Source organism: Rhinatrema bivittatum, chromosome 16, assembly GCF_901001135.1.
Source record: "Rhinatrema bivittatum chromosome 16, aRhiBiv1.1, whole genome shotgun sequence".
NCBI lineage: Eukaryota > Metazoa > Chordata > Amphibia > Gymnophiona > Rhinatrematidae > Rhinatrema > Rhinatrema bivittatum.
The window spans coordinates 25,637,131-25,655,048 of NC_042630.1; the positions used below are offsets into that span (position 1 = coordinate 25,637,131).

Genomic DNA, 17,918 nt, shown 5'->3' on the forward strand with positions numbered 1-17,918 from the left:
ACAGGGCTGCCATTTGTCAAAAGCAGACAAATGTAATTCTTGATTTAATTAGCATAAGACGTAGCTCTTTATTACACAGAAGAGTTCTGGGGAAAAGTAGAGAACCAGGAGAAAATGCCAATACCCTCAGTCCTGAGGGAAGGAAGGGATCAGGATTACTTGGGTTATCCAAACCATTTAAGAGAAATTACAAACAATGGTTGCCCTCACAAAGAGGCTGATGCACAGCTTTACCTACTCGGCAATGCTCATTTTGGGAGTGTAAACCTTACTGCCGATGTAGAAAGGAGTTTTACACTCCCAAAATGAGCATTCAGAAACGTGCGGTCAAGCTCAGTGCCCTCGCATGGAAATCCCATGTTAATGAGGGCTTAGAGCCTGCCTTCCCAAAGGAAAATTGGTTCTTCCTGCTAATTTTCGTTCCTGGAATATCACAGATCAGTCCAGACAAATGGGTTTTGCATCCCTACCAACAGATGGAGGCAGAGAACTAAAAGACTTTTCAGGCACTGCTACATAACCGAGTGCGCCACCTGCAGTCCCTCAGTATTGCCCTGTTCCCAAGACAATGAAGAGCCCCATATGAAAAACCAACTCCCTCCTAGGGCGAATATCTTATCCCGGGTTGGAAACCCATGAACTGGAGCCGACACATAAGAACAAAAGAAATTGCCATACTGGGTCAGACCAAGGGTCCATCAAGCCCAGCATCTTGTTTCCAACAGCGGCCAATTCATGCTACAAGTACTTAGCAAGTACCCAAAAACACATCCAACAGTACACAGAAAGAAACCGTTTGTTAGTCCAATGGATCCAACTATTTACAAATTTGAGCTCTGCTTTTATTCTACAAAACCAACAATACAGTCTTTTGAAATTAAAGGGAGGGTCTCTGGACTGATGTGTGGTATTCCAGGAATGAAAATTAGCAGGCAAGAAATAATTTTCCTTTCCTGTTCATAACCCAGATCAGTCCAAACAAATGGGATGTACCCAGGCTCCCCAAAACTGGACGACAACCTGAAAGACCCGCTCGCAGAACACTCTCTCCAAAACTCGCCTCCTCTGGCGCCCGCACATCCAGCCAGCAGTGCTTAGTGAAAGTGTGAAGAGAAGACCACGTGGCCACCCTACAGATCTCCTGTGGTGATACTGACACTCCGCTCAAGAGGTTGCTTGCACTCTAGTCGAATGTACCCGCAACCCCTCCGGGGCCATCCGCTCCTTACGGAGATAGGTGGAAAAAACAGCCTCCTTTAATCACCGAGCAATCAGATACTTAAGACGCTTTAGTCCCTTTCTTTTCACTCCCGAACAAGACAAACAGATTATCTGACCGCCGGAAACTGTTAGTGACCTTAAGATACTGCAAGAGAGTCCAACGCACGTCTAATAAGTAAAGCTCCCTCAGATGGATCCAAATTTGCTCTCCCTCCCCAGACAAATTTGGAAAAGTTGGAAGCTCTACCAACTGACTGAGGTGGAACAAAGAAAGAAACAACCTTTGGCAAAAAAAGGAGGGTACCATATGCAAAGCTCACCATCCGCAGAGATCCGTAGACATGATTCTCTACAGGATAAAGCCTGAAGCTTTGAAATCCTTCTTACTGAACAAATCGCCACCAAAAACACTTTCAGAGTGAAGTCTTTCAAAGAAGCCTTCCTCAAAGGCTCAAATGGTGGACTGCAAAAACCTCAATACCAAATTAAGGTTCCAAGAGGGGCATATACCTCGGACCAAAGGGAGCAAATGCTTGGCCCCCTTGAGAAAAACGCACAATATCCGGCTTTCCCTGCAGCTTCCCTCAAAGGCATCTTAAAGGCACCACCTGTACCCAAAGCGAATTATAGGCAAGTCTCTTTGTCAAACCCCATTACAAAAAAGCCAAGATGTGCAGAATATCCACCCGCATAGTAGTTAGCTCTTGGTTCCACACACCAGGACTCAAATACTCTCCACATCCTGACATAAGCCAGAGAAGTGGCTGGTCTCCTGGCCTGAAGCAACATAGCAATTTACCACGTCTGAGTAGCCTTTCGATCTTAAATGTCGCCTCTCAAAAGCCAAGCATTGAGACAAAAGTGATCTACCCAATCCGAGAAGATAGGTCCTTGCCTGAGCAGATTTTGCAGATGAGCAAACCTGATGGGTCCTTCTACAGCAATATGAACCAGATCCACAAACTTCTAACGCTGTGACCACTCCGGCGCCCCATTAACACCACCCTGCCTGGATGCCGCTCTACACACCTCAATACTTGACTCACAAGTGGCTATGGTGGGAACACGTGCAGCAGAATGCCCACTGGCCACAGAAGAACCAGAGCGTAATCCCTTCAGCCCCTGCCTCTTTCCTGTGACTGAAGAATCTGGTTGTTTTGGCACTGCTGTGCAACACCATCAGATCCAGCTGGGGATTGCCCCAACTAGTCCGGATGAGGTTGAAGGCCTCCTCTGACAACTCCCATTCTCCCAGATCCAATTGCTGCCGGCTGAGAAAATCTGCCTTATGTTGTCCACTCCTGCCACATGAGAAGCTGCAATCCCTTTCAGGCACTGCTCTGCAGGACAAACAATTCATGGGTTTCTAGGGCCACTGCTCAACTCTCCATCCTAGCCAGACAACCGATATATGCCATCGTTGTTGCATTGTCCGAAAACGTTCTCACCATTCATCCCGAATCTAAGGGAGGAACTCTATCAACGCCTTGCAAACAGCTCTTGTTTCCAACCGATTGATAGACCAGGATGCTTTTGCTGATGACTATCGACCTTGGGCCAGTCGCCCCTGGCAAACCCCCCCCCCCCCCCCCCCAACCTTGGAAGCTGGCATCGGTGGTCACCACCACCCAGTCTGGAACCTCCAGACCCGTCCCCCTCTCCCAACTGGATCTCTATAGCCACCATGAGAGACTGGATCTGGAGACCCCCTGCAGAGGTAAAGGCCTATGAAACTCCTCTGACAACTGATCCCAACAGGACAGCAGAGCCCTCTGGAGCAGACACATGTGAGCAAAGGCCCATGACACCAAATCTAGGGTAGAAGCCATGGAACCAAGAACCTGAAGATAGTCCCAGGCCTGGGCACCAGCATTCGCAGAAGCCGAAGCACCTGTGACCATAGTTTTAGTATCTTCTCTGAAGTAAGAAGCACCTTGCCTATTCGGGTATCAAATCTTATCCCCAAATTTTCCAAGGACTGGGCCGGTGTCAGTTGACTTAACTAGGTTTACAACCCAGCCCAGAAAATGCAACATCTCCAGGACCCTCTGAACTGACTGACAACCCTCTCTCCCCGACTTTGTTCAGATAAGCCAATCATCCAGATAAGGGTGAACCAGAACCCCTTCTTTCCAGAGTGCAGCCACCACCACAACCCTCACCTTCATGAAAGTCCGCAGAGCTGTCACCAACCCAAAAGGAAGAACCCAAAACTGGAAATGCTGCCCCAGCACCATGCAGCAAAGAAACTTCTGATGGTCCACTCATATGGGGATGTGCAAATAGACCTCTGTCAAATTCAATGAGGCCAGAAACTCCCCCTGCCACTATCACCATTCACAATATCTCCATCCGGAAGTGTGGACCTCGCAAATCCACAATGACCTTCTGAAGATTCAAGACAGGCTGAAAGGTACCCTCCTTTTTGAGAACCACAAAATAGATTGAGTACCTCCCTCGATCCCACTCTCTTGCCGGAACCAAAATAATTGCACCCAGTGCTTGAATATATTGTAATGTATCCTGAACTGCCTTTTGTTTGCTGTGGGACATGCAGCGAGACACCATGAAGGCATTCCCAATGGGGCGCAAAAATTATAATGCATAGCCTTCTCTGATCACCTCCAGTACCCATTGGTCCAAGGTGATCCTGATCCACTCCTTGTAAAAACATGTCAGATGTCTGCCGACAGCTTCCATACTGGAGTGGACCACCCTGGCTTTTCTGAGAGGACATAGCGTTCACAGCAACCTGACTGGTGCTGTCCCTGAGGGTTCTGCTGTTCAAACGGGGCCGCACACAAGCTCTTAAGGACTATGTTGAGGTTCCAAGAGGGACAAGGCGCCCGAACCGGAGGACGCAAATGTTGGGTTCCCGGAGAAAATGCACTACATCTGGATGGGCAGCTAAAGTAGAGCTAGCCATACCAGGGCTTCCACTGCTAGATTGATTACGTCCGCAAACCAAGGACACCTAGGCCATTCTGGCGCCATGAGGATCACATCACCTGGAAGAACCTCTGTGCATCGCAAGACTTTGCCCACCAACAGCCAAGGGGGAAACACATACAGTAGGACGTCTTTCGGCCAAGGTAGAACTAAGGCATCTACTCTCTCCGCTCCTCGTTCTCTCTGTCAATTGAAGAACCGCGGGACCTTGGCATTTTGGTAAGTCACCATTAGATCCATGCACAGTGTGCCCCACCTGCGTCTGATGAGGGACATCGCCTCTTCTGACAGCTCCCACTCTCCGGAGTTGAGCTGCTAACGGCTCAAAAAATCCGCTTGAACATTGTCCGTGCCTGCTATCTGAGAGGCCGCTAGCAGCGCAAGATGCTGCTCTGCCCATTTGAATAGCTCCCAGGCTTCCTGGGCCACTGCTCGACTCTTGGTGCTACCCTGTCGATTTATATAAGCCACTATCGTCACATTGTCCGACAATACTCCTACTGGCTTTCCCCTCACCAGGGGCAGATGCCTGCAAGGCCAAACATACAGCCCTCATCTCTAGGCGATTGATGGACCAGAGATTCCTCCATTGACCATCGGCCCTGAATGGACTGATTCTGACATACCGCTCCCAATCCGGAGAGAATGACGTCAGTGGTGACGATTGTCCAGACCGATATATCAAGGTCCACCCCTCGTCTCAACTTCTCTGGAAGGAGCCACCACAAGAGGCTGGACCTGGCAACCTCCTTAAGCGGGAGAAGCAACTGAAACTGCTCTGACAAAGGGTCCCAGCAGAATAGTAAGGCTGACTGTAGTGATCTCATTGGAGCAAATGCCCATGGAGCCAACTCCAAAGTGGAAGCCATAGACCCGAGAACTTGTAAGTAATCCCAAACCCTGGGCACTTGCTTCTCCAACAATCCGTGGATCTGAGCTTGCAACTTGGAAATCCGCTTGTTAGTAAAAAAAGACTTCCCCACCTTATCATCAAAACACCCCCCCCCTCCCCCAGGAATTCCGGTCTAGGAAGGGAAAAGGTGACTTTTGGCCAAAATGACTATCCACCCCAAGGATCAGAATCGTCAGAGGACTAAATCCACTAACTCCCGGCAAAGAGATTCTGACTTCGCCGAATCAACGTTTTCCAAATAGGGATGAACTAAGATCCCGTCCTTCTGGAGGGCCACAGCCACCACAACCATCACCTTGGTGAAAGGTCCTGGGCGCCGTCACCAACCCAAAGTGCAGAATGCAAAACTGAAAATGTTCCCTCAGAATCATGAATCTCAGGAATCTTTGATGGTCTAGCCGGATGCCTATGTATAAGTACTCTTCGGTCAAATCCAGAGATGCCAGGAACTCTCCTTGTGTACCGAGGCAATCACAGAGCGCAGAGTCTCATTCAAAATGAGGAACCTTCAGAGCCACGTTCACCTTTTTCAAATTGAGCCTTTCTGCTTAGGCTTATCATCAGGCAATTTATGAACCTTGTTCCCTTGATCATCTCCTCCAAGTCTCATCCAAACAGAAGCTTCCCCTTGAAAGGCAAGGCTCCTGAGGCTTGGATGAAACACTGGCTGACCAATTCCTCAGCCAGAGGAGCCTGTGGGCCAAAACAGCCAAAATCATTGTCCTGGAGGACGTCCGAACCAGATCATACAACATCAGCGCCATAGGCCACCACCGTTCCCAGCCGCTCCACCTGCTGTGTCTTGGTCTCAGGCAAGGACCCGTCGGCCTGCAATTGCTGCACTAATCACAAGCCAGCTCTCGACATAAAACTGCTGCAGACCGCCGCTCAAATACCAAGAGCAGACACCTCAAATATCTTCTTGAAGTACGCCTCCAGCTTCCGATCCTGAAGGTCCTTCAGAGTGGTAGCACCTGCTACTGGAATAGTCGTCTTCTTGGTAACAACCGATATGGATGCATCCACTTTTGGGACCTTCAAGAGTTCCAGCGTTTCCTCTGGCAAAGGATACAACTTATCCATGGCTCTACTGACCTTCAGGCCTGTGTAAGCAATATGTGCTCCCTAGTGTGCTGACCCACTGATGAAAAGGAAAATACTGAGGGACTGCAGGTGGCAACTCGTGTTAAGTGGCAGTGACAGTAAAACTTTCTCTGTCTCCATCTGCTGGGGAGGGAGGCAAAACCAAGGAGGTCTGGACTGATCTGGGTACGTTCAGGGAAACTGCATTCGATTACTGTATCGGCCTGTGAGTGATTACAAGTTGGTCTTCCCTCTGTTCTGATGAAAGGAGCAAGGAAGGGCATGCATGCATAGGCTCTCACCTCACTCTAGATGGAAGGAGGGCACCTACAGGCTCTCACCTCACTACAGATGGAAGGAGGGCACACACAGGCTCTCACCTTGCTATAGATGGCAGGAGCACACATAGGCTGTCATCTCGCTATAGATGGAAGGAGATTACACACAGACTCTCACCTCACTACACATGGAAGGAGCGGGAGTGTGTACACAGGCTCTTACCTCGCTATAGATGGAAGGAGTGAGGTAGCACAGCAGTCTGACATCATCCTCTTGACAGGCCTTCATGTCCATCATCAGGCATGTGTGCAGGTCCCCCAGCTGTGTGGCTTGTGCAAATGACTCATACAGGTTCATCTTCCCAGCGGCTGCTTTACTGAAAGGAAACGGCAACCAAATATAGGCCAAATTCAGGGAGGGAGCTAGGGAACCCCACCTTAGATGGCCCCTAATAATCCATTTCTACTCCTGATTCCAATAATTTAAAAGACAGAATCAGACCCTAGCTGTGGATGGGACACCTCTTGTTTGTGCCTCTCTGAAGGCAGACAGTTCCCATATACTCATATGGGGGGGGGGGGGGGGGGGGGGGGGGGAGTACTGACACCTGTCCCCTTTTTACTAAGGGGAAATATTTTTCCAGTCGCCAGCAGGTTAATCTCCATTCCACCTCATTTCCTTATTTGCACTGCCACATCACAGACCTGAACAAGCTGCCCATAACTCCCCAGAATAAGCACCCCAACTATCCCCAAGACACTTGAGAAGGAAACATAGAAACATAGAAGTGACGGCAGAAGAAGACCAAACGGCCCATCCAGTCTGCCCAGCAAGCTTTCACACCTATTTGTTTTCATAATCTGTTACTCTGACCGCTGAGGTCAGGGCCCTTATTGGTAACTATTTGGTTCCAATTCCCTTCCACCCCCACCATAGATGCAGACAGCAGTGCTGGAGCTGCATCTAAGTGAAGTATCTAGCTAATTGGTTTGGGGTAGTAACCGCCGTAATAAGCAAGCTACTCCCGTTTGTTTACCCTGCATGTGCAATTCAGCCATTGTTGGTTGTCTGAATAAAAATCCTCTTTACTTAATTCCCTCTGTTGCTGAAGCAGTGAGCTGCACTGGATACTTATTCCAAGTCAAGTATCATGCTTAATTGATTCGGGGTAGTAGCTACCGTAACAAGCAAGCTACACCCATGCTTATTTGTTTACCCAGATTATGTAATTCATTCCTTGTTGGTTGATGCTGATATAAATCATCTTTTCTTCATTCTCTCTGCCATTGAAGCAGAGAGCTATGTTGGATGTGCATTGCAAGTGAAGTATCAGGCTTAATTGATTCGGGGGTAGTAAGCGCCATAACAAGCCAGCTACTCCTATGCTTATCTGTTTACCCAGACTATGTAATTCATTCCTTGTTGGTTGATGCTGAATATAAATCATCTTTTCTTCATTTTCCCTGCCGTTGAAGGAGAGAGCTTTGCTGGATGTGCATTGAAAGTGTAGTATCAGGCTTATTTGATTTGGGGTAGTAACCGCCATAACAAGCCAGCTACTCCCCTGCTTATCTGTTTACCCAGACTATGTAATTCATTCCTTGTTGGTTGATGCTGAATATAAATAATCTTTTCTTCATTTTCCCTGCCATTGAAGGAGAGAGCTTTGCTGGATGTGCATTGAAAGTGAAGTATCAGGCTTATTTGATTTGGGGTAGTAACCGCCGTAACAGGCCAGCTACTCCCATGCTTATTTGTTTACCCAGACTATGTAATTCATTCCTTGTTGGTTGATGCTGAATATAAATCAGAGACAGGGTCCAACATGTATTTAGTTAACTGTACTAATTAGGAACAGCACATACACTAACGAGGGAAGAATAGCCAGCACAGAAAACCAATAAAGGACTAATGAATATTATCTAATTTCATTACAGAGTCTGAAACCTTTAAAGGAAGTTTAAATCCTTCCTTACCAGGAAGAAAGGTCAAAAACATGCCCCATCCACTCTTAGTCTTTCAGAGCCAAAAAATGCCAAGAAATATACAATTTTGAGAACAAATGCCCAATCTGAGAACTTTAGGGGTCCTCTTCCAGTGTCATCACAAGAGGTGAGCAGGAAGGGCAACCGCCAGGGTTTCAAGTCATTGTGCAGAGGAGAGGAGCCGTTTTGAGTCAGCAACCGTTGTGCAGGGTGTCATTATGGCTAGAGTGTGCCCTGTCCCACCCTCCTTCCCATGTGCTCTCATTACTGACTGGGTATGAGAAAGTGGAAAGGGAAAAATGAAAGAGACAGGGCTGGGGCGAATAGAAACAGCTGAGACTCTTTCACACATCTGCCTGTAGGTCCCAGCAACTCCCACCTGGCCTTTAAGTAGTAAAGCAGGTGGTAGCCAATCCTTGGCTGCTTCTGATACAGCTCAGACAAGAGATCAAGTAACAAGGAAAATCCACTGTTATCTTCCTGCATCTGGATCAGGTTCCTAGAAAACAACATGGGGTGGCTCATTATATCAGGCTGGGACAACCTCCAGCAAAATTCACTGGCATACACAGACCACACCCTCCTGCCCCACCGCTAACCATTACCTTTCCCCAGGGCCCTACCTCGCTGATCAACAAACCTGAATATTAGGTAAAGTGGTTTTCCCACCGATTCTTCCAAGGACCTGCCAATAAAAAGGAGCAGGTGAAGGTCAGGAACCATCTCACCCTGCCTGATATACCACTCCCATAGCAAACAGGGGTGCACATTCCTCTGTCTGAGCCACGAGAGAGCCACGCTGTCCATAGCCCTTTTTTTTTTCTCTGTCCTAACAAGGATCAATTCTGCCAACATTTCTCTGTAGCAGGAAATGTAAAGGCTTGGTAAGACAGACACTGTCAACTCAGTCCTGCTCCTTGCTCCATATCATGGAGCAAAAGAGCCTCCCCATTCCCTCTCTCAGAACATGCTGAACAAATTAATCAGGAGAAGAAAAATCCTTACTCTTCTGTAATCTCTTCTGGTAACACCTCCCCACGGAAATGAGCCTTAAATAACTCCTGCAGGCAGGAGGCAAGCACTGGCAACTGCTCTGAATCAAAATCATCCTGTGACAGGGGAAGGAAGAAAAAAAAAAAAAAAGAGAGAATGAAATAAACAGGAAGCAAAGGAAAAAGAGAAGGAGAGATACGAAAAGATGAAAGTCAGGAGGGTTTATTGGACAAGAAGAGCACAAGCCCTCCTGTTCTCTCACCAAATCCCTTCTCACACTCGCTTCAATGAGCAAGTTCCACCCAGGCATCTGAGTGATCTGGTACGGGACTCACCCGGGTCTCACTGCAGCATGCATTTACCTCCAAGATCTGCTCCACGATTTCCTGCATAACTTCACACTGCACCTCAGTATCGCTGCAGAAGACACAGGAGGAAATGCAAGTAAGAATGTGACAAATACAAAGACGAATGTCTGCTGAGATCTTCCCCAGGGTCAGTGACTACAATGTGTGAGGGGGGTCATGGGACAGTTTTACAAATAATCACTTTTCTTGTGAATATATATACATAGTGTTTCTGTTAATATGTATTGTAGTCTGCAGTATAGCCAGTCTAAATAAGATACATAAATGTTATCCAAGCAAGCGTGAGGATCATACTGCATGCAGAAAAGAGAAATGGTGTGTAACCAAAGTGCTCTGCCATCTCCGTGATAGCAGGATCTGCGGCATTACCACAAAGCCAGGCCCCTCCACCCCATCCTTCAAGCCACACAGTGGAGGGGAAGGCAGTGCTAGAGAGGAGTCCACATGCGCCACACATGACAGAAGAGCAGATTCCTCCTGCTCCTTTGGATTTCCAGTTCAGTCGGAACCAGAGCTGGGATTTGGCACCATGAGCCTTCATTCACAGCTACCCACGGATTTTTTTTTGCCTGTTTTATACCCCCTGCTAATTCACTCAGGCCAGTCCCTGCAGCAGGGATCCTTCCAGAAGCCTGCAATCAGGGGCTCCCGAGGGCCATGAACGCTGCCTCTGCCAGCCCAGGGGAATCAAAGCCAGATCCCGCACATGGAGGCATGCAGCCCCAGGACGACTCAAGGATGCACGTGACATGAACTCACCTGCCCTTCTGCAGAGCTAGCACTTTATCCTTCAAGGACTCATCTAACTGCTCCAGATAAGGCGTGATGTCCACTGGTTCATCAATAAGAGTTTCTTTGATTGGATGGAACCTGAATTCCCTCTTTTTACCTGCAAGACAGCAGTGAACATGAAACTTTTATTGACAGTCTGTTCATGGAGGTAAGGAGATCAGCACAGCCTCCAACATCCATGGCTGGATTTACATCTCATGTGATCATAAGCATTTGGGGTTTGCCCACCCCATGCCCCTGGATGCAGTCCTCAATCCCCCCAACCTAAGAGCAGCCCTCCTTATCTGCCAGTTTCAATATGAAGTCTATGGTGCCGGGGCTCTGCACAGTTCAGATTGAAGCCAGCAGAGGCAGCAAATGCAACACTGCTCTGCTGCCAGCTGGAGGGGGACAGCATTGTGACACAGGTGCCCCTAGGCATCTGTCTTCAGTGCCCAATGGGAAATCCAACCCTGCCAAGAACCTTCTGGAAGTAAAAACAATCAGGCTAAAGATTGCAGACATGATCCCAGCAGGGTTTCACAGATCTCCAGTCTGAACTCTGCCCCAACTAGAAGTGTACAGGGTACTTCATGAACTGACCACAAAACCTCCTGGGCTCTGTGCTAGCACATAACTCAAGATTAACATACATGGAGATGGAGGCATGCATCAGAGGATCCCAAATCACTCAAAAACATAGCTTGAGCCTAAAGCAGGCAGAGGTGGAGACAGTGCATCCAAGCCTCCTAGTCAAGAGAAAGAGAATACCACAGCAGATAAGGATCTTAAGGTCCATCTAATCTGATCGATTTTAGCCTCAGTGCAGTATATCACAGACCCCAGTTCAGTTTCGGCTTTTCAGAGTGCCACATTGCCAGTGCTTTAAAACGGTGCCAGCATACTGCCTTAGAGCATGCTCCCCCAGGGCCACCTTTCCTCAACCAGGGATCTTTCTGTGCTTCTCCCAGGATTGCCTGAACTCTATCCCCTGCCAGGAAAGCCACTCCATGAAGAAATATTTCCCAACGTTGCTCTTGAGTCTGCCCCCTTGGAGCCTCACACTGTGGCCTCTTCACTTACATTTTCTGGCAATGCCATCTTTTGCTCATTCTGCTCTGACCTGAGGGAGTGTCAGCTCCTGAAATTTGGTCAAGAAATGTATTTAGTCAGTCCAATAACATTCTTATAATTTTTTATGTTTTGGGTTTTTTTTGTTTGTTTGTTTTTAATTTCTGAGCATTCTCTTGTTCTGGGAGGCTTCAATTCCCACAGATTCTTAACCAGCTTTTCCAGAGCATCTCCAAAAAAATTAACCCCCTACAGGGTAACCTGCTTAGATGATGCTTGGATGCTAGGTAAGCCGAGCAGCAGCTGTCACCAACGAGGCCACATTCTTAGCAGAGGCTCTGATTAGATCAGCTAAAAATGCAGCCCCCGACTTCCCTGCACGATGCCCGGGTTTCCTCTTCCCGCAACCCTTCAGAGATTTACTCAATCCAGTGTAGAAGTGCTCTCGCTACATAACCAGCCGACACCATCGCCTGTAGTGCAAGACATGCAACCTTGAAGGACTATTGGAAGAGGGCTTCAATCTTAATGCCGTGTCCTCAACAAGAAAGGTAGTCTACCACCAAAACTAAGGCATCCACCTCTCCATCTCTGCTGGAGGAAATGGGCAAAGTTTTGGTAACGACTCCCTAACACCAAGTCGTGCCTCAAGAGATTCCCATTCTATCATAATCATATCCTGAATAGTGATTTCCTAACCCCTGAAAGGCCAGGATCCGCTGTAGGAGAGACTGTTTCCACCTGCACATCTGCAATCTTCAAAACTTTCAACAAGGCGGCAAATCAGAGGAAGAAATGCTTCCTTCTGGAAAAGTCTCTCCTCCAGGTTCTCTAATCCAGCAAGGATCTCATCTCCATCACCTTCGTTAAATGCTCTGGAAGGAGATCTGTCCCCCGCAAGACCCCTTCCATGCCCAACTCCAACTTGGTCCAACGGGCCCCTCAGCAAGGGATGGCCCCAAAAACTGAACAGAACCCTGGAAAGGCGGCCTTCCTGAGACCATCCCAGCCCACTTCTTCACACTGAGGGTGCAGAAGCACACAGTGCTGGAGTGGATCCTACATCCCCGATTTCTTTATCCATTGCGGGACCCTTAGAACACCCTAAAAGGGGCTTAGAAGGCGCATAAGATGAATCTGAGCCTCTCAGAGAACTGACTCACAGAACCCTCAAAATGGCTGCCGTTACCATCAATATTTAATCTCCCTCCATGCCCTCCACTGATTTAGAGTTAAAACTTCCTCCGGTCTTGGCTCTGCAGCCCCTGGGAACACCTCTATCTGCAGCGTCAGAGCCAACAAAGCCACAGTATGCACAAGGCAATAACTGGTGGGGGGCCTGAACCACACACTCTGTACTACTGGAATCAGCCAAGGAATGAGAGAATCATCTAGCTGCTGGCTTGTTAAAATTGTTTAAAAAAAAATAAAGTATCTATTAAGAATCTTGACCAGCAGTGGGAGGAGATGGGAATCAAGAAGGATCAGTCCAATTCCTAGAGGGGAGAGAAGATCAGCCCCAGCATGATTAGACTGATACCCAGAGCTCTGTTTCTAGTACTGCACCAATCCTCCTATCATCTGCTGGAGGCAGAGAATTATTGACTGCACCAGATTATACGGGCAAGGTGATGTCATTAAAAACTGTGTGTTCTCTGTCTTCCAGTGGAAGTGGAGACAAGGACAGCATCCGAAAGCAAGAAAGCTTTGGACAAGCAGAGAGGATCTCCAAGGGAGAAAGCAAGGTTGTTTACCTGTAACAGGTGTTCCTCGTGTACAGCAAAACAAATAACCACACAAGATGGGTGACAGCATCCAATGGCGCCAAGTCAGGTCATTTTTCTCTCAAAGCCCAAAACGTTTCTTTGCTTTGCGAGCATGCACGTGCCTTCCTACCTTAGCATCCCCAGTTTTTATCCAAGCTCGGTAAACTTCCTGGGGAGGAGGGAGGGATTGTGTACCTGTTTGTTTTGTTGTCCACAAAGAACTGTTATAGGTAAGCAATCTTGCTTTCTTGCCACACAAGACAGGACTCCCCAGCTGAGGGTGGGGAGTTTCGCCTTTGAATGATTCCTTTGCAACCCATCTTGTATTCTGCGGAAGTTTAATTTGATTAAATGTTTTTTTGGGATTTCTTTTTAGCACTGCTGATCCAAATACACTATCTTTACATGAGTCCTTATCCAGACAGTAATGTTTTGTAAATATATATAAAGTTGACCATGTGGCAGCTTTGCAGATATCTTGGGTTGTTGCCGAATTAAGATGCGCCATCAATGCGACCAATGCTCTGACCTGATGCGCTTTTACTGTGTCTGGTATTTTCATGGTAGTACAACAACGAGAGACACACTGTGTTAGCCATCTGGATAACATTTGTTTTTCTGACAGCTGAGTCTTTTTTAGCTGTGTCACAAGATATGAAAAGTTGGATTGACTTCCTGAGTGTTTGAATTCCATCCAAGTAGAATAAAAGGGCTTTTCTGCAGTCTAAGGTAAGCAATGGCTGCTGCACAGTTGTGGTACGTGGCTGGTGGTAGTATTTCTGGATTCAGCTGGAATTGTGATACTACCTTAGGAAGAAACTTTGGTGTGTTCAGAGAAGCACTTTATTTTGAATATCTGTTACTATGGCCTGTAACTTGCTCATGCTTGAATTTGAATTTCATATTTTTATCACATCAAGGCAGATTACATAATATCTGATAAAGTCGAGCTTCTTCCTGATGTGATTGCTATTAGAAATGGCGGTTTCATAAGCTGTATCAGGTTTCATAAGCTGCATCAAGACAGTATTAAGTCCCACTGAGGTGCTGGTCCCTTTAGTGAAGGTTTAAGGTTGAGCAGATCTTTTATGAACATAGCTACTAGTGGTTGCTGCAAAATTGGTTTTCAATTAACAGTGCTGTGATAAGCCACTATCACACTCAAAAGTACTCTGATGGAATTTGTCTTTAGTCCAGAGTCATTGAGGTGAAGCAAGTATGGGAGTATTTTAGAGTTGGACATGCAGAAAGTTGTTCTCCTTGATGTCTGCACCAATTTGCAAATCTCCTCCGTTTGAAGTTATAGGATTTCCTTGTGAAAGATTTTCTAAATTCGAGAAGAATTTAATTTATTCTTTGTGGCAAATGAAATTGTTTAATTATGTTGCTTTCTGTATCCATGCAGTTAATGCTAGAGACTGGAAAGTGAGACGCAGGACTGTTCTGTCGAGTTACTAGGTTTGTAATTGTTGGTAACATTATAGTGGTATCTGCTGCTAATCTGATTAAGCACAGAAACCAACTTTGTTGCGGTCAACTGGGAGCTAAAAGAATCAGTCTTCCCTTGTCAAGTCTCAATTTTAGAATGGTTTTCACCATCAGCAGGACTGGTGTGAAAGCATACACCATGTCTTCGTTCCATGAAATGAGAACAGTATCTTTCACTACTGCATCTTGTGATGGCCTTTTCAAAACAATACTGTGGTAGTTTGTGATTGAACGGAGATGCAAATAGGTCTATTCCTTGTGTGCACCAAGTCACAAATAGGTCCTGCAGTGAAATACCACACGTGCAGTTGTAATCTATTAGCTACTATGTTGTTCTTCCCTGGAAGATAGATTAATAAGATCAGTATTTGCCATTTGTCTGCCCAGATCCATATCACTATGACTCTTTGCAGAACGGGTAAAAATCTATTCCTCCCTGTTTGTTTATATAGAACATGGCCATTTGATTGTTGGTTTGTATATGCAGTGTTGTTTTTCAATCATGGCTTGAACGTCTTTACAGCCTGGCATTCAAGGGGGTCTCCATGATGCTGTGAGGGAGGGAGGCAGCCAGGGGCACGAGTCTGGCATTCTGGGGTCTCTATGATGCTGTGAGGGAGGGAGGCATCAAGGGGCACAAATCTGGCATGAGGGAGGGAGGGGGCAGGCATTTAGTGACAGGAAACAGTACAATGTATAAAGACCCTGTCGCTGCTCCTCACCTTTGCTGTTGAGCTCCTCTTCATCATCACTAAATGCAGCTTCGGTGCTGCCATAGCAACTGTCATCCTTCTCGGCCATGTGATTGTCCATCTCCATGGAGACCGGCTCCTCAATTTTGACTGCAACAACGAACATAAAAGGAGCCCGGAGCAGATTAAAGTAGCAGCAGGTAAGGCCAGGATTTGCCATGGCTATCTGGCAATGCCCCCATCCCCTGGCACAGTCAGCACTTCAACCAGGTCAGAGACAAAATCTGGGCCAGATGCAAGCACTCGAGACAGCACCAAACCTGCATCTCCCATCCTACACCTGAAATCTGAGGCCAGCACTGCATGTGAACCGCGAGCCCAACCCTGGGGCAAAGGGACCCCCCCACCCCATCTATAAACCCCGAGCCCAACTCTGGGGATGAAGGATCCCCCTCCCTCCTCTCCCCGCACCCCATTTATAAACCCCGAGCCCCACTCAGCAGTTCTGAGTCCAACACTGAGGATGAAGGAACCCTTCCACCCTTTCCCCACCTATAACCCGTGAGTCCAACAGCGGCGATGAAGTCCACCTCCCACCATCTATAAACTCTACACCACTCTGCAGCTGAAGGCCCCCCCCCCCCACCTCCCCTTTATAAACCCCGAGCTCCACTCTGCAGTCCTGACCCCAGCACCGTAGGTTATGTAGGACCCAAGACAGTTGCAGCTAGACGGTGAAATGATCCCCTCTTCCTGTTCCTCTGATCACAGTCTCATGGCATTAACACTTCCTACAAATAGCTGCTCTATATACATTTATATAAACCTTGACATCTCAGCTCACAGCAAGCCAGTAACTTCCATCCCTCCAGCCAGAAGCTTCGTTTAATTGGTAAAACAGATAATGCAGGCCTTGGAAATAGTCACAACTTGGAGCCAAAATCAACAGCAGAAAGAGTTTCTGGCAGCCCAGAGTGTGTTGGGGCATTTTCCATCAGCGTCTGGTTTCTCCCTCGGGAGAATTCCTGGGTTCTCCCAGGTCTCATTAAACACACACGTGGGGGTGGCAGGCGCTGCTATTCAAGAAGAATCTTAACATACTTCCAAACCTATTTATTATACTTGTGGTAAAAATGATATTAAAAGTATCCAAACAAATAATCTTTCTGAAATCCATCTGGGAAAGCAGTTTCATGCTTTCCCACAGAAAAAAAAAAAAAAAAAAAGAGAGAGAGAGCCACAGATAGAGAAGGGTGAGAGCATTGAATAAAAAAAAAAAAAAAGGGAGATACAGCAAGAATATAAAGGACTGAGAGAGAGCAGGACTGCTTCAGTTACAGCAAAAATCCTGGAGAGGTAACTCAGTTGCCCCAGTTACTTATAGGCAGCATCCCAGCCCCCTGCCATGGTGGGGACAGCACCTCTCCCCCCTCACTAGTGCAGCCTTCAATGGCTTTTCTTGGATAATCTGCTAGGAAAGGTTCTGAAGGACTGTGCACACGTGGGCACCGCTTCATAGCCCTACCTTCTGACGGGGGCGAGGGAGAGCTGCAGAACTCGGGAAATTTCTCTCTCAGCATGGAGCGCAGTTCTTTGTCCAGCTTGGGGTTATGGAATAAAGGAGCCAGGTGTCTACGGAGTGGAGAGAGGAGAGCTTCAGAACACAGTGGAGAAAAGACGCGTTCATAGCCTGACCCAATACCAACCCGTCCAAAATCAGAGGGGCCCAACTGCTGCCAACGTGTGCAGCATCCACATTTTACTCTAAGTCTGTCACCTGCTCCCCACACTGCTCCAAACCCCAGTCATCCCAAGAGAAGAAAATTAGGTCTTACCTTCGATAATTTTCGTTCCTGTAGTACCAAGGATCAGTCCAGACTCCTGGGTTTTGCCTCCGCACCAGCAGATGGAGACAGAGCAAGATTTGACAGGCTCTGCCATAAATACCAGGGTGCCACCCACAGCCTGTCAGCATTTCGCAATGTCAAAGCAGAATAACCCCCAACTACAAACTAACTATATACATGAAGTTCAACCGGAGAACCCTTGGGTCACTGCCCCCAACAAAGAACTTGACCCGAAACAGAAATAGATTGGTATAAGAATCTCCCAGATCAAATAGACTAGAGAAGAATTAGGAACAGCGGACTCTCCGAACTTAATGCAGCAGTGGGCGGGACTCTGGACTGATCCTTGGTACTACAGGAACGAAATTATCAAAAGGTAAGACCTAATTTTCTTTTCCCTGTACGTACCGGATCAGTCCAGACTCCTGGGATGTACCAGAGCGTAAACTACTTGGGATGGGACCCGGAGAGGCCCGCTCTCAATACGCCTGC

General features: G+C 47.4%; 1 protein-coding gene across 3 annotated transcripts in view; it reads right to left on the reverse strand.

The window, feature by feature from the left end:
• INTS3 (integrator complex subunit 3) overlaps nt 1-17,918 on the reverse strand; it is a 138,868-nt gene that overhangs the window by 52,273 nt on the left and 68,677 nt on the right. For 2 of the 3 annotated variants that reach the window (XM_029581628.1, XM_029581626.1), the window contains exons 14-21: nt 17,105-17,211; nt 15,610-15,729; nt 10,551-10,680; nt 9,786-9,840; nt 9,436-9,539; nt 9,071-9,115; nt 8,810-8,929; nt 6,668-6,821 (exon numbers count right to left, since the gene is read on the reverse strand). In XM_029581628.1, coding sequence (XP_029437488.1) covers nt 6,668-6,821; nt 8,810-8,929; nt 9,071-9,115; nt 9,436-9,539; nt 9,786-9,840; nt 10,551-10,680; nt 15,610-15,729; nt 17,105-17,211 — 835 coding nt within the window. The remainder of the gene's footprint in view (nt 1-6,667; nt 6,822-8,809; nt 8,930-9,070; nt 9,116-9,435; nt 9,540-9,785; nt 9,841-10,550; nt 10,681-15,609; nt 15,730-17,104; nt 17,212-17,918) is intronic. The other variant, XM_029581627.1, reaches the window with a different exon arrangement.